Genomic DNA, 16,883 nt, shown 5'->3' on the forward strand with positions numbered 1-16,883 from the left:
GAATCTCCCTTACTCTTCCCCTGACAACCAGAAAAAATAAATAAATAAAAACTGACGATAAGTAAAATACAGAAACACCCACCACTCACAGGCACCTTCAACAAAGAAAGCAACAGGGAACCACCTAACCCCTCTCATCAAATGGATGTTTGTTAGCGAAACACCAGACAGCAACAAAAGCAGCCCCGTATCACCTCTGTGATGAGAGCTGCAGAAAGCATGAAGAATTATTAATAAGAGCTACTCAACATCCAAAAATCAACAGTACACCGTGCTGCTGCTGCTGGTGCTAAGTCACTTCAGTCGCGTCTGACTCTGTGCGACCCCAGAGATGGCAGCCCACCAGGCTCCCCCTTCCCTGGGATTCTCCAGGCAAGAACAATGGAGTGTGTTGCCATTTACTTCTCCAATGCATGAAAGTGAAAAGGGAAAGTGAAGTTGCTCAGTCGCATCCAACTCCTAGCGACCCCATGGACTGCAGCCGACCAGGCTCCTCCATCCATGGGATTTGCCAGGCAAGAATACTGGAGTGGGTTGCCATTGCCTGCTCCCGTAGTAGCCGACTAAAGGACAAAACCCACATGATTATCACAATGGATGCAGAAAAGGCACTTGACAAAACCCAACACTCAACAACATAACACTGAAGAAATTGAGAATATAAGAGAAATTTCTCAATCTGATAAAGGGGATTTATGAAAACTTACAACTAGAGTCATACTTTATGTTAAAAGGCTGAATGCTTTGTTCCTAAAACAAGGAACAAGACAATGATGTACTGTAAGTTATACCTGGGGCTATCAGGCAATAAAAACAAATAAAAGGCATCCAGATTGGAAAGGAAGAAGTAAAATGACCTCTGTTTGCAAATGACATGCCCTCACACACAGAAAATGCTAAGTAATCTACCAAAAAACCTATTAGAAATAATAAATGGTTCAGTAAAGTTGTAAGATACAAGATCAATACACAAAGATCAATGTATTTCAACAAACTACCAATAAACAATCCAAAAATGAAATTAGAAGAGTCAATTTACAATAGCTGCAAAAAGAATAAAATAACTAGCCACACATCTGACAAAAGATGGTATAAGAACTATACACTGCAAATGATAGTACGCTGTTGAAAGAAATTAAAGAAGAGCTAAAGAAATGGATTAGAAGGTAATATTGTTGAGCTGACAATACTCCCCAAAACGATCTATAATTCATTATAATCTCTAACAAAATCTCAGCTAGGCATTTTTATAAAAATTGACAAGCCAATTCTGAAATACATAGGGAAATGCAAGGAATCAAGAACTGGCAAAACAATTTTGAAAAAAGAACGAAGTTGGAAAGCTCATATTTCCTGATTTCCAAACTTACTGCGTATGTTCTGAAAAAGCCCATGTGACACAGATAATCTGTTCTACTTGGCCTACTTTTAATAAGAACAAAAAGCACTACTTCTTAATAAGATTTTTTGTTTAAAAAAAACATAAAAATTCAAAGATTACCAACTGTCTTGCAATTTGGCAATATCTTACAAAAGTGGAAACACCCATCAAACACTCCTAATATAATTTATTACTTATATAGTTCTACCTATGTAAAATGACATTTGTACATGGTTACTTTCAGCAGCAGGCTTTGATGATCAGAAGAGGAAACAATCTAAATTCCTCTAGAGTGGCACAGGTTAAATAAACTATGGTATAGGTCCACATCCCTCACAATCCTTGGATCTAGATATGATTTGAAATCCAGAGTTTTCTAACTTTGCAACGGTCATATACTGTATATAATGTATATTATACAATACCTTCAAAAGAGTCTAAAGGCAGCTCTCACTAAAAAATTTTTTAAAATATTTTTACAGCAAAACATAGTAATAGGCAAAATTAGAATAAAAACTTAAAATAGCCTCATGTAATTTCAGATCAAGGTTTGCTCCTCCTATACATATTAGGACATGTTTTTCTGCCAACGGGTTACCAAAAAAGCTTTATCAAGCCTTTTGAAATTTGTAATTATAGCTAAGGGATTATGGATCTGAGACATCATTATCTGAAACTTCATTAGTTTTTTCAACATTTGCCTCTGGTTGTAGGCTGGACACAGCCAAAGCAGGTCCCGAATTACTCCCTTCTGCATCCTAGCAACACACTTCAGAGAAAGAAAACACTGATAGTCTTTTCTGACTTGAGTAAGTATGAAATATAAAGAAGGTAATTTGTTAACGTTTGACTCCTCGAGTAGCCAATCAGATACAGAGGGTGTGGTACTGAGTCATACACGGTATCACCATCAGTTATGATGGCAGACACAGGACCTAGGACAGAAAGACTATCGTTTCCATCAATTAGTAAAAGATGGAATGGGATGCCAGGGAAAGAGAAAGTAAGGATGGCCAAGCTGATTTTTATTTAAAACATATATGACTGTCATTTAAAATGACTCTTACTGGCTCATTTCACTCTGCTTTCTAAAACAATTTGAAGAGCAAATGTTGACAGTTAATACCAGCAAATCTGGGACTTCCCTGGTGGTCCAGTGGCTAAGACTCTGAGCTCCCAGTGCAGGGGGCCCAGGTTTGATCCCTGGTCAGGGAGCTAGATCCCACATGCTACAACTAAGACCCAGAGCAGCCAAATAAATAAATAAAATTAAAAAAAAAAAAAAAAACAGCAAATCTGCAGAATATTCAGCTCCTGCTAGTACATAAAGATAATCCTTTCAATTCTTTACTGAGAACATGAAAACAGAATTCTAAACAAAAAAGACAAGTGAGGTGAATTCACTGACGTCTTGTTTTAAACACTCTAAAACTCTAGCTACACTAAAGTTAAACCATACTATAAACATAATCACTTAAAATTAGCTAGCAAGTCATTTCAGCCATAGCACTGCTAATACAATTCATAAAGCAAACAGAAAACATAAAATATGAATCATAAAAATAAAACCATGAATTTTGTTACAATTCTGTATACAAATGAACCATCTGTCATATTTTAATAACTCAGGGTTAAAAATTAGGGTTTATAATATTTTGGAACTTGGTGCAATGTATTTGCTTAGAAAAAGAACTTGAGTGAAAAGCTCATTAAGTTATATAAAATTATGCAGAATTCTTCTGACATGTAAATTTTGAACTAAAGTTTCACACGGATTTCATTTATTCCTACCTTCTATGCATTTAGAGATTTTCTCCAGTCGGACTGGCATGTGAAAGTGAAAAAAAATTAGACATATAAATATTAATACACATATAATATATCAATTGCTGAATGAAAAACTAGGTAAAAGGGCCCAACCTGAGGTTAAATCAGAACTTCTGCCACTTTTTTTGTCTTCTACAATTTCATAAAATGGACCAATGACATGTAGCAATTCTTCAACTTTTTCAGTCATCGGCATAGTTTCAAGAATCTGTAATGAAATGAAACAAATCTTGTGAAAACCAACTATTACTGTGATCCACACTAGGACCAAATAATATATTTATAATTTACTTACTGATAAACTTTGAGAAGTTCCTCTACAGACTCCTCAAAGTATCTATCTATGTTAATTACATATTAATGTATATACCACCCTAGAAAAATTTCAGGCTAAGATTTTAAAGCGTTCTCATTTTGAAAACTACATAAGCTTCGTGTAAAATTTTACATGATAACCTATATATTGTGCATTAAACACTAAAGGCACTAATGTAAAATAAAATAAAAAACTGTGGAACTAAAGTAAAATTATTGTGTTCGGTATTTAAAAAGGTACTTAAGGAAGGCAAGAAATGGTAACCACTTTCAGACGCCTTCATAACTATGGGCCAATTTAGAATCATCAGAGTTAAAAGGCAAGGTAAATTAAACGAAAAGCATTCAAATAAACAGTCATAAGCTGGTGACTGACAAATTATTTCTATATGTGGAATTTTTTAAATTTATTTTTAACTGGAGGAAAATTGCTTTACAATATTCTGTTGGTTTCTGCCATACATCAACATGCATCAGCCATAGATATACATGTCCCCTTTCTCTTAAATCTCCCTCCCACCTCCTACCTATATATGGAATATTTTACAGATATTAAAAAGTCTAAGATTAGTTCTATGTGTGCTGATTGGGAAAATATATAACTTTTTTTACAGACAGAAAGCTAGTTGCTGCACAGTATGTTTAATATGATACCACTATTGGTTTTCTTTCCATTTTTAAATAAAGGATATATATATATGTACATATATATATATCTTTTCTGTATCAATCTACAAAGCATAATTAAAATTACCACTAAAGAATTAAAATGGAGGGAATGAGGAAAGATTCTAACAATATTTAAGGAAAAAAAGAAAAGAATGGTATCAAACCAAAGCTGTAGGTTATCTTTCTCTCTGCTTTTGAAAGGCTCCTTTGTTGTGCTACTGATACAGTTAACAACCAAAAGAACTAAGCTCTGACCTCTGTAACAGATAAACAAAGTCCACCAAAGAAAACTGTGAAAATGTAACAAAATGCACAACTCTGAGCAGTATAGAAGAGATTAGACCAAAGCAAATCAGTCTGAATCTACCAAGTAAAGAATACTACTAAGAGATTAATACTGTCGAAGCACATGGCAAAAACTATTCCTTTTTACAGATTTTCTTTATGTTCAAAGGTTATTTTACATTCTCAGGCAGATCTAGATTTCACAACTTCTGATCTATTACAACATACAAATCGTCCTTTATAAAAAAGGCAGTAAGATCATCTTAAAATGACAATTAAAAATGATTTCTTCATCAAATTGCTTCTGGAAGAGCTAATTAATAAAGAATCCCCTCCTTACTAGTTACCAGACAAACTAAAAGCATCCTTATCTTATTCTCCTTCTGAAGAATTTTTGCATTCACAGAAAAAAGCTTGTTAGTGAGAAATCTACTGATAGGAACATCTCAATTTATGAGTCAACACTTGTATGAGAACACTGTTGGGTGGTTTTATTACCTATTTCTCACTAAAAGTTTCAAAGCAGAAATGTTTTAAAGACAGTCCAGGTAAGTCCCAGACTCCTGAGAAAGGGAAATCAATATTTTAAAAGGTTCCTATTCATATACTTTCTGCAGAAGTCAACTATAGAGAAAGATAGGAAAGATGAAAAAAAGAAAATACCATGTCATGATGTGCTCTACCTTCAAGAAAAAACTGCACCTTAAGATGAACTTTGATACAGATAAAGCCCTGATAAAGTCAATAATCTAGATTCTATATTCTAATGTAATACAATCTCCTTGTTTCTTAAAACAAAGCAATTAGACTGATATAAAAATTAAGGCGGCCCTGGAAAGTTTTATTTTCTATTATGAATTATTTTCCCTACCTTTTTCATTTCTTCAACATAAGCAATCATGGCTTCCTCTTTGGTCATATCACCCAAAGAACTCCACGCATCCCTAGAAATGAAGATACCCAAATAACAACAGAAAGACGCCTGATTTCAATTGCTTAGAATGCAATTTACAGTTACTGCTATAGGGTCACTAATTTAAAATAGGCTTTACTTAAAGCTATTAATATAAACATTAACATGTTTCCAAAGGATCTCTTTAAATGCACCAAACTTGAAGAAAAATATCAGAGTAAAATGGCAAATTGAGTAGTATCTAAAACTTTATTAATAAGTATAATATATATATATATATATCATAGATTACAGAGACCACATTATACAGACTACAGGCCACAGACACTATACACTGTTCATGATTATTTGCTAAAAACTCTTTAAAGTCTTTATCATTATAAAGAACACTGACAAAAATGAACATTTTAGAAAATTTTACAAGCACTGTCACAGTCATGTTTCAAATGAACAGAAGTTTTGGTTAATTTAAATAAGAGTCTAACTTAGACACTTGAAAAATGGAAACGTTTTCTTACTTCTAAAAAAACTGAAAATGTGAGGGACAAGAAAAATTTAAAGTCTCAGATGATGAGAAGAGCCTTTGAAATTTTTGCCTAAAATGAAAACATCTCTTTTTAGAGATATTTTCCAGAAGCAGTTAAACTCCACCAAAGGTCAATTCTGAGGGAAATCATTAATAAATAAATTTTCTTCAAACAGTTTAAAAACCATATTGCTGTTACCTTTAAGCTAGTATCTTAGGACTTTTCAAAAAGATCTTAGAGGAAAGTACAGGACTAAGAAATCCTCAAAGGAGTTTAAGGACTTCCAGTGCAGGGTGAACTTAGCCATTGAAACATATGGCTCTTAAGACTTACTCTGCCAGTTAGCACACACTGTTCCTGACTTACATCATGTATGGTCACGATATTTTGTTTAAGAACATCAAATGTTGGTCAGTTGGAAACATGGCAGAGGTATTTTGTGATTCTGGTAAATATATTAAAAATAAAATTTCTATTCAAGTACAGTGGGACAGGAGTGATAGCTGAGATAAAAAGTAAGCCAGAACCTGAGTCATGCTCCTAGTTACTTATTATCTTAAAGGCTCGAAGCAAAACATGTCACCTGACAAGCCAAAGTCAGTCTTTTTCTTGGCAGGTAAAAGAAGCAGGAGAGTTTGGTTTTTTTAAATGCAGTTTGCGAGACCTTCTTGGCATAATAAAAAGAAAAAAAAAAATCCATAAAGGAAAAGACTAACTGAAAATGCTTTTTTATCTTTGATACACCCACCTCTTGTGGTTTTATTGTTGTTCTCTCTTCCCCAAGACCTTCCTATTTGTGTGAAATTGTGCTGGAGCACATCGAGGATAAAAATGGACCCAATACTTGGAACACTTTATGCACAGAATAATACATAACCACATAAATAACAGTCAGATGATAATTATATTAAACTTAAAAATTCTTCCATAGCTTTCTTCATAAAATTACCATTTATATCTTCCAACAGGATCCCAGAAGCCAGGCTTTGACAGTTTACAAGGTCCTTCAGTTGCCTGCTTATAGAAGCTATAGAACTTGAGCATCATTTCATTTGTTGGCTGGAATGAACCTGTTGAAAACATACATTAAGTAAGATCATTTGGAGAATACAATTGATCATTTAATGCAATAAATTTAGCTAAGCTATACTAATAGTGATTTTTTAATACTTCATTAATAGTTCAAAGTATTCCTATTTTACAACAACAAAAGTTATGGCTCAGGTTCTTTATTCCTTTGATTTAAAAATAAAATTCGCTGGTTACCCAGTAGTTAGAATCCACCTTGCAATTCAGGGGACACAGGTTTGATCCCACATGCCACACAGCGTAGGCCAAATCAAAAAACTCTGATATTGTACACTTTAATAACAATGCCCAACAGTTTGATAAATAAAAAAATAAAGGAACAAATATGCTATAAGTGTAACCAAAATAATTGGTAAATGTCACTTAAAAAACCAAAATATAGAATAACTGTATCATGCAACTGCTGCTGCTGCTAAGTCGCTTCAGTCATGTCCGACTCTGTGCGACCCCATAGACGGCAGCCCACCAGGCTCCGCCGTCCCTGGGATTCTCCAGGCAAAAACACTGGAGTGGGTTGCCATTTCCTTCTCCAATGCATGAAAGTGAAAAGTGAAAATGAAGTCGCTCAGTAGTGCCCAACTCTTTGCGACCCCATGGACTGCAGCCCACCAGGCTCCTCCGCCCATGGGATTTTCCAGGCAAGAGTACTGGAGTGGGTTGCCATTGCCTTCTCAAATATAGAATAACTGTATCATGCAACTGTAATAAGGTATTTTTATCCAAAAACTGTGACAAATCACACTGACTAGAATAAATGAAAAAGTGAAATATATACTCTGCTAACTCAAATTGCAACAGCAAGAAATTCAACTTCTTTTGATTTCCGATTTCTCAATGGATTATAAAGTTGGGCTACAGCCAACCAGCATGTACTGTGGCAGAAAAAAGAATTAATCCAATATGAAATATGTATCTCATTTCCTACCTCCATAGTTTTTAGACACATCAGTTTTTTAAGGATCAGTCTTCATACATGTTTCTAGCATATCAGGAAACATTTTTATATTTAAAAATTTCAAACCGTTTGAATTAATGCTATAAGTTGCAATACTATTTAACAACAGAGAAAAACTAGAATATAAATGTTTTATAATAACAAGCTAAATAATTTTGATACACATATGACAGGATTATTTATAATTACTGCCCTTAAAAATTTTGCTGTTTTCTGTGTACTAATATGGAATTACATTCATGCCATATTATAAGTGGAAAGGTTGTAGACAATTTTATTGTCTTATTCCAACTTCGAAAAATAAATATATATGCAAATTTATTAGTTGCACATGTGTAAGAGCCAGCTTGTATTCATGAATGTGTGATCTAGATATACATATCAAATTATTCTCACTGAATAGCTCTGGGACTTAGAAATGGGGAATGAGGCAACTTTCACTTACAGTACTTTTATATTACAAAGTATGTGTTATTTTGTAATAAAATTTAAAATACAGAAAATAAAGACAAGTAGAAATCATTTAAAAATTTACTGTAGAAAAATATAAAAAATAGCATGAAAAATGCTTCATGATCTACTATGAAATGAGAACAAAACAGCAGTTTAAAACAGCATAACCAGAACAATCCATTTCTGCAAAATAAATACTTACATAGTTAAAAAGCAGAGTAGAAGGAAACACATCAAAATGTTAAAAGCGGATACAGCTAGATCATAGGCATATAGATTACTTCTAGTTTCTTTTTTGCTCATTTTTATTTTTTCAAAAGTTACATTTAGTGTATATTACTTTTATTCCAAAATTTACAATAAAAATTAAAACTGTAAAACTATTTTTTAAACTTTATAGATTGCATAATAATCTGATAACATGTAGTTATCGAAAGCTAACAGTTCATTCACATTGTGAAAATTACAACACAGACAAACTGAGGCCTGATGGTTCAGATTTGTCCAGAAATACATAATTAATTCCAAAATTACAATAATAACTAAGTACACACTACATGCTCATTTAACAATATCCATTAGATAGAGTGTTTCAGTGATACAGTTTTTACATAGAAGAGGGGGGAAAATGGAGAAACTATAGTTTAAAATGGTTACCTATTTCAGTAACACAAACCCAAATTTAAAACATCAAAAGCTTCATCTCATAATATCTTTAGTCAACTGAGATGTAAAAGTTTATTGGTTAAGGTGATTAGCATATACATTAGGTTACAACAAAAACTAATAACATATACTGACTGTATCCTATGTATAAGACACTGGATAAAGTATAATCTTGTCCTCAAGGTGCTCAGGCATAATATATTTGATATATATGTGTTTAAAATACTATATAGGAAAACAAATTTCTAAAGGCCAAGAGTATACCAAACAAGATGCTACAGGATTCTTCGTAACTTTATACCATAATAAAGATTAAGCAACAAGAAACAAAAAACTATAAGTTTATTTGCAAAATAATCCAGAACAGATGACACAATTTAAAAGTTTTACTATAAAAATAATTAATGAAAAAATAAAAATTAAAAAAAATTAAATTTAATTTAAAAAAATAAATTTGTATAGAGAAGAAAAAAAATAATTAATGATTCATTATAACAATAGTTCTGCTTCAATTACTATCAATTTCATTTCAGGGAATAATAGTACAGTACTGAACATTGCCTAACTCTGTTGCCATTTGGCAGAGGTTCTTGACTTTGCAATATCTTCTTAAATGTTATATAATACAAACTGTATTTATACTTACGTGGATTTCCTAATAAGCAATACATGATCCTAGTAAAGATAGCAAACTATCTCCAAGTCTATCCTATCAATTCTCAAGAAGTATAAAAACACATGTTTTAGAAATAAAGATGAAAGTACCATTTAAACAAAACTCTTAGCATCATGTCTTCCTATAAACTCTCTCAATCAGACATTTTAAAACTCAATACCTAAAAAAAAAAAAAACCTAAGTTCCTATGTTATTTCTTTACATTTTGTTCATTCACTCCTCTTTCCTCTGATTTGATGTTTGAAGATTCCGAAAGCAAAATTATTTTATGTATAGTTGTTTTCAAAACCCTTTTTATCTGCACTTAATGAATGTTTGTTAATAGTACTGAACTTAGCCCAGTGATTTACTGAACTTGGCCCAATGGATTGCTTAGCCCAATGATCATGAAAATAGGGACCATGACATTAAATACTGTAGTAATATATTAGTGTTGTATTCAGTTAGTTTTACACTCTGGCACAATAATAGCACTTAAAAGCATCATTTTAAAAATATAAGTTTCTTGTGAAAGATAATTCATATAATGCAGAAAGATAAGTGAAAAGTCAAAGTCCCCCTTTTCAAGCCTTTCCACAAAAAAAAAAAAAAAAATCTGAATAATGGCCTTAAACTTCCCAACATTTCTCAAAGACATAAAATTACAAGTTCAAAAAGCTCTGCAAAATCCTGAACAGCATAAACATGAAGAAAACCATACCAAGACAGGTCATAATCAAACCACACAGAGAAAAATCTTGACAAAGTTCAGAAAAATGACAAGCCAAATATCAAAGAACAACTCCAGTGACTTTTCAGCTAAGTGGCAAGACTCCAAATGAGTGCAAAAGAGAGAACACTAGTACAACGAAACAGTTTTTTTTTTTTAAGCAGTAAATATTTACCCACTTTTTAAATAAGAGAAATCGTTTTACATGTGAATACAGTGGTTCTTTTCCTTCATATGAAAAGTTTTCAGAAAGTAGACTTTATGAGTATGCGACCCCAGGCATCTCTATCCTAGATTTTATTTTACCATACCCAAATTCGCAGTCATTAAGTGACGAGATTTTTCAACAATACAAACTGCTTAAGATCTCGATACTGTATCTGTTTCAGGCTTGAAAGATCAGCAGGCAGTTAATTCACATCCGATACCTCCCTTCAACTGCATGCAGAAATCAAGGAAGAAAATAAGTAGGTTAAATAAGCAAGACCAGAAGCAGAAAGACGGTTCAAGGAGGTGAGATTCAGAAAACTGGGGCCTCGGGCCTCTGCAGGAGGCTTCTTCAGCGGGGCCCAAGTGCACGTACCATTTTTCGGCAAACTCTGTATCACCTTCACAGCAGCCTCAAACCGGGTTTCGTGCACGGATTTCGTGTCCGCCATCTCCAGCCGCCAGCGCCGGCCCCGGTCCCAAGGTCTGTCGCCTGGAATCAGGCAGCAGCAGCAGCACCAGCTTTCCCAGGAGCCTGCATGAAACTGAAACATGGAACGCAGCCGCGGATCAACATTCCCGAAGGGAGGAGGACTCCAAAGCGCAGCTGGTCAGCTCCCCGTGGCCCTGCCCTCTCCAGGCCACACTGTCCGAGATGGCCCGGCTCCTTCCTCCTCCCCGGGGCGTGACCTACGCTGGGGAGGCCGGGCCACCTGGACGGAAAAATAACTCACCGAGAGGAAGAGCATCTCTAGCAGAAGGCGGAGGGGCCCAGGGCACCGGTGGTCGCGGTGCAGCCGTCCCACCCACAGGACCCTGGCGGGGCAGCCACACCCCCCATCCCGGCGAGGTCCGTCTGTCCGTCCGCGACCTCCAGGCAGCCCCGCCCCAGGGCTTTGGGGGTGGGGGGGGACCCACTCTCTGCTGCCGCCGCGCAGCCACCCGCCCGGCGGCTGCGGCGGTGACGCGCGCTGTCTGTCCCTCCCCAGAGGAGTTGGCCCGGAGAAGGCAGAAAAGGAGAGCAGGGAAAGTGGATCGCCGGAGGGCCCTGGGATCGCTGTTTGAACAGGCCTGAGCGAAGTGTCCTTGCCAGCGCGACCGCCGCGGGGGTGCAGCGCGCGGAGAGGGGGGGTTCAAGGGAGGGGGGGTGCGCTGCGGGACAAAAAAAAAAAAAAAATGACTGGTCCCCAGCGTCTTAGGTTAAGGTTTGGAGAAAGGTGATGGGGCTTAAGCAAAGTGCTTTAGATCCAGAGAGGCTTGGTGCGAACCTTAAGTTCTGCCATTTAAAGTTCTGTGACCGACCTAGGGGCAAGTCACTTCGCCTCTCCCGAGGGCAATCTTCCTAACACCGGTAGAGAAAAGGATTTAGGGATGTTGGGTGGAGGTGCTTAGCAGTGCTTGGCTCACAGGCCTTCGACAGCTTTAGCCGCCCCGACTCAAGGACGTCCGAGCAACAACCAAAGGAGAGGGGAGGTCGCCCGCTACTTAGACGGGGCGGGGGAAGGAAGAACACCTTCCCCGGCATCACCCCCCCGACTTCGAGCCCCAAGGTGCCGGGCACAGTATCGCTCCAGCCCGCGCTAACGGAAGACAGGGCGTGGGTCAGGGGCGAACGAGGACCCAGTACAGGCGCGACGGCCCTAGAAAAGGGTAGACCCCGGGCCTTCGCCTTCCTAGCGCATCGAACCGCATCGTCAGGCACCTAGGAAGCGCACCCAGGCCCACAGTGGAAGAGCTGCTTTGGGTTCTAGGGGGTGGAGTCCTGCGGCCCGGAAACCCCAAAGTCGCCAAGGTCCCTCTGTCAGTTCGGGATGGGTTAGGAGGGTGACTATTCCAAATCTACTCTTCCCCTGGAGCCGCAGTGCCAGCCTTTACCTTGATTCTGCGGGGGTAAGGCCTGTCCGTTAAGGTCCCCGATGCCCGCCCCTCGCCGTCCCCCCGCCCACCCCACGGGCTTGTGGGAAATGTGGTCCCCTCTCCCGGCGCTTCCGGACACCTCCCTCCCCTGGCGGGAGCTCCTCCCACCGGTTCTGGTTCGGTTTCTCGGTCCTGTAGACCCTGGAGCCGTTGGGCCGGAAATCCCGCTATCCTATGCTCCTTCCAGAAACACCACATCCGCTTCCATCCGAAGGGAATCGACCATCTGTGGTGTTTTTCGGAGGAAAACATTGCAGGTGGATTCTTTCCCACTGAGCCACTGTGGAACCCCTATGCTGCTACTGCTGCTGCTAAGTCACTTCAGTCATGTCCGACACTGTGCAACCCCAGAGACGGCAGCCCACCAGGCTCCCCTGACCCTGGGATTCTCTAGGCAAAAACACTGGAGTGGGTTGCCATTTCCTTCTCCAATGCGTGAAAGTAAGAAGTGAAAGTGAAGTCGCCCAGTCCTGTCCGACTCTTAGCGACCCCATGGACTGCAGCCTACCAGGCTCCTCCATCCATGGGATTTTCCAGGCAAGAGTACTGGAATAGGGTGCCATGGAACCCCTATATAATCCTGTAATTCTACTTAAAATGTATTTCATGGAACACTAATGCCTTTTAGTACTTTCAGTATAGTGACTAATATGAAGCATTCTTTTTTTTTGATATATACTGACATACAACAATCTATTATTTCCAGGTTCACAGCATTATGATTTGATCTTTGTATACATTATAAAATGATTACTGCAGTAAATAAAGCATTGTTGATCATGTCTTTCTACTTATATTTAATTAATATTTAATTAAGACTGGGCCTACTTCTTATACATGACCATAAGTAAGGTAAAATAGTACATTTAAGATTTTTCAGAAACGTAAAGGAGTAAATATTAAAATAAGTTAAAAAGGATTCTCCTAGATGTTCCTTCCTTTACAATTATAGGGAAGCCGCTGGGGGCTCAGATCGTAAATTGGCCAGCCTGCAATGCAAGAGACCCCGGTTCAATTCCTCGGTCAGAAAGACCCCCCTGAAGAAGAAAATGGCAACTCACTCCAGTGTTCTTCCCTGGAGAATTCCACGGATAGAGGAGCATGCAGGCTAGTCCATGGGGTCGCCAAGAGGTGGCTAACACTTAACTTGCAAATATTTTAAAAGCCCTTACTGTCATGTAATGTAATTGACACTGAAGTTACAGAGCATTTTTAAGGTACTCAGTCTAGTGTGGTAAACAGACATGTCAATTATATGCAGTAAAACTGAAAGGAAAAAAAACCTAAAACAGTACATTGTATATGATCAGCAGCAAGTTTGTTCATATAATGGGACCATAGATATGAGGGAAGGTGAGTCACAGCACTGGAAAGCGATGATTGGAAAGGTGAAAGCGATGATCGAGGCCAACTTGAAGGTCACATCTGCCATGCAAAGGACTTTGTACTTTGTTTTGAACCCACAAAGACCATTTTTGTATCAGTTGCAGTTTGATTCCATTGGTGGCTCAGACGGTAAAGAATCCACTGGCAATGTGGGAAGTGAAGAGGAACTAAAAAGCCTCTTAATGAAAGCGAAAGAGGAGAGTGAAAAAGTTGGCCTAAAGCTCAACATTCAGAAAACGAAGGTCATGGCATCTGGTCCCATCGCTTCATGGGAAATAGATGGGGAAACAGTGGAAACAGTGTCAGACTTTATCTTTTTGGGCTCCAAATTCCCTGCAGATGGTGACTGCAGCCATGAAATTAAAAGACGCTTACTCCTTGGAAGGAAAGTTATGACCAACCTAGATAGTATATTCAAAAGCAGAGACATTACTTTGCCAACAAAGGTCCATCTAGTCAAGGCTATGGTTTTTCCTGTAGTCATGTATGGATGTGAGACTTGGACTGTGAGGAAGGCTGAGCGCCGAAGAATTGATGCTTTTGAACTGTGGTGTTGGAGAAGACTCTTGAGAGTCCCTAGGACTGCAAGGAGATCCAACCAGTCCATTCTAAGGGAGTTCAAAGTCCATCCTGGGTGTTCTTTGGAAGGAATGATGCTAAAGCTGAAACTCCAGTACTTTGGCCACCTCATGCAAAGAGTTGACTCATTGGAAAAGACTCTGATGCTGGGAGGGATTGGAGGCAGGAGGAGAAGGGGACGACAGAGAATGAGATGGCTGGATGGCATCACCGACTTGATGGACGTGAATTTGAGTGAACTCCGGGAGTTGGTGATAGACAGGGAGGCCTGGTGTACTGGGTCACAAAGAGTCGGACACGACTGAGTGACTGAACTGAACTGACCTGGGTTCAATCCCTGGGTTGAGAAGACCCCCTGGAGAAGGGAACTACCCATTCCAGTATTCTTGCCTGGAGAATTCCACGGACAGAGGAGCCTGACAGGCTACAGTCCATGAGGTTGCAAAAAGACATGACTGAGTGACTTCTACAGTTTGATTACAAAAGCAAAACTACTATGATTGATATAGTATAAGAGATTAATTGCGGGGATTAGAGTTTCCATGACTGTGGGAGGCCTCTGGAACACTTCGCCTCTGTTACTGGACCTGATGCTAAAATGGTTCTAGATCAGCATATCTTGTAGTCAGGAACTGATGTGAAAGAAGAACAAACTGAAACCCCCTAAGCACAAACTGGAGCCCATCAGGACATACTGAATCCAACATTACCTTCACTGCTTCTAAACTCAGTGACGTGCACAACCTTCAGAACAAAATGGTACCAGTCTCCATGGAGATGAACTTACCCTTGACCTAAGACTCAGAGCGGTTGTGTGTCAAGCTGCTACTCCAGCCTCGTGTCCTTCAGAGCTGCTTCACTTCTACCTGCCAAACATCACATAAATTCATCTGGGAGACACAGTTCTAGCCTCTCTAAGAGTAATGGCCCAAGACAAATTCACCTCAATTATTATTCTTTGAGTGGCCAGATTCTACTCCAGAAATACATAGAAAGATAAATATTAAAAACTTTAACGTAAATCAAAAGAGAAAATGAAAAGACAAAAATCCAATCTTGGCTATTATTTGGAAGTACTATCTGTTAATGACTGAATGTTTGTGTCCCCCAACTTCATATGTTGAAGCCCTAACCCCTAGCGTGATTGAATCTGGAGAAAGGACCTATGATAAAGGTTAACTGAGGTCATGGGGTGGAGCCCTAATCCAATAGGCTGGTGCCATTATAAGAAGAGGAGGAGACAGCAGCCCTCTTTCTCTCCCATAGGCCAGCATCTTGATCTTGGGCTTCTCCAAGAGTTCTTGAAGAAATAAATTTCTGTTGCTTAAGCCACCCAGTCTATGGTATTTGTTTATTATGGCAGACTAAGCGAACAAAGACACCAGGAATACTTCTGAAAGACAGCCAAAGAGGAAGAAAAAATGAGGCATAAATATAAGAGACAAAATTATTTTTGGATAATAGAATTGTCGATCTAGAAAAATGATATTGAATAAGCTAAAATGCTATTAAAATTGAGATCAGGAAGATGAACAATTTGGGATAAATATACAAAATCTATAGCTTTCTAATGTTGGAATGCAAAAAGTAAGCCCGCATAGATTAGAGACTTAAATATAAAAAGCAAAACTACAGATTCTTAGAGGATAAGGCAGTCTTAGCTAGTACAACAAGAAAGAAAAGTATAAATGAGATACAATGATCAGGAAAGAAAAAGTAAATATTTCATTATTTGCAGATGAGATGTTTGTCCACATAGAAAATTTAGGGCAGTTATTACAGTGAAGAGAGTGTCCAGCCAGTTGAACATAAAGTCAATCAATAATGATCCCTTAAACCAACAATAATCAATTAGAAAGTGTAATAGAAAAATACTGACAATAGCAATAAAATTCAAAATACTCTGAACAAAGAAAAATATGTAATACCTTTATGGAGAAAAATTATAAAATTTATCAATGGGCATGAAAGACCTGAATAAATGGACACATGATGGTTCTACCCAAAACTACAAAGATGAAAACTATTCTCAAATTAATGCATAAATAACAATGTAAAGTCATTTATAATCCTCATAGGACTCTGTGAAACTTTATAACCCAACTCTTAAAAGCCCTACAAGAAGATCTAGAACAGGCAAGATGATTCCAGAAAGAACACGATGGAAGGTTATATTAATCAGAGTGGGCTGTCTGCCACAATCAACTCCTTCAGTATCTCAGAGGGCTAACACAGTGAAGTTTATCTCTCACTCGGGTAGGGTGGACTCTGCTCCATTTAGTCATCCAGAAAGGTAGGATTATCAACCTCCATCATCCCAAAGACCACT

The 16,883-nt window shown here is 38.0% G+C and overlaps 1 protein-coding gene across 2 annotated transcripts in view; it reads right to left on the bottom strand.

Moving 5' to 3' along the window:
• Positions 1–11,217, bottom strand: part of ACBD5 (acyl-CoA binding domain containing 5) — a 30,238-nt gene extending 19,021 nt beyond the window's left edge. The window contains exons 1-5 of one of the 2 annotated variants that reach the window (XM_068986693.1): positions 11,049–11,217; positions 6,867–6,987; positions 5,349–5,421; positions 3,302–3,416; positions 3,173–3,205 (exon numbers count right to left, since the gene is read on the bottom strand). In XM_068986693.1, the coding sequence (XP_068842794.1) occupies positions 3,173–3,205; positions 3,302–3,416; positions 5,349–5,421; positions 6,867–6,987; positions 11,049–11,124 (418 nt within the window). In that variant the 5' untranslated portion in view covers positions 11,125–11,217. The remainder of the gene's footprint in view (positions 1–3,172; positions 3,206–3,301; positions 3,417–5,348; positions 5,422–6,866; positions 6,988–11,048) is intronic. The other variant, XM_068986692.1, reaches the window with a different exon arrangement.
• Between the last annotated feature and the right edge of the window lie 5,666 nt (positions 11,218–16,883).

Source organism: Capricornis sumatraensis, chromosome 15 (assembly GCF_032405125.1).
Source record: "Capricornis sumatraensis isolate serow.1 chromosome 15, serow.2, whole genome shotgun sequence".
NCBI classification, from domain to species: domain Eukaryota; kingdom Metazoa; phylum Chordata; class Mammalia; order Artiodactyla; family Bovidae; genus Capricornis; species Capricornis sumatraensis.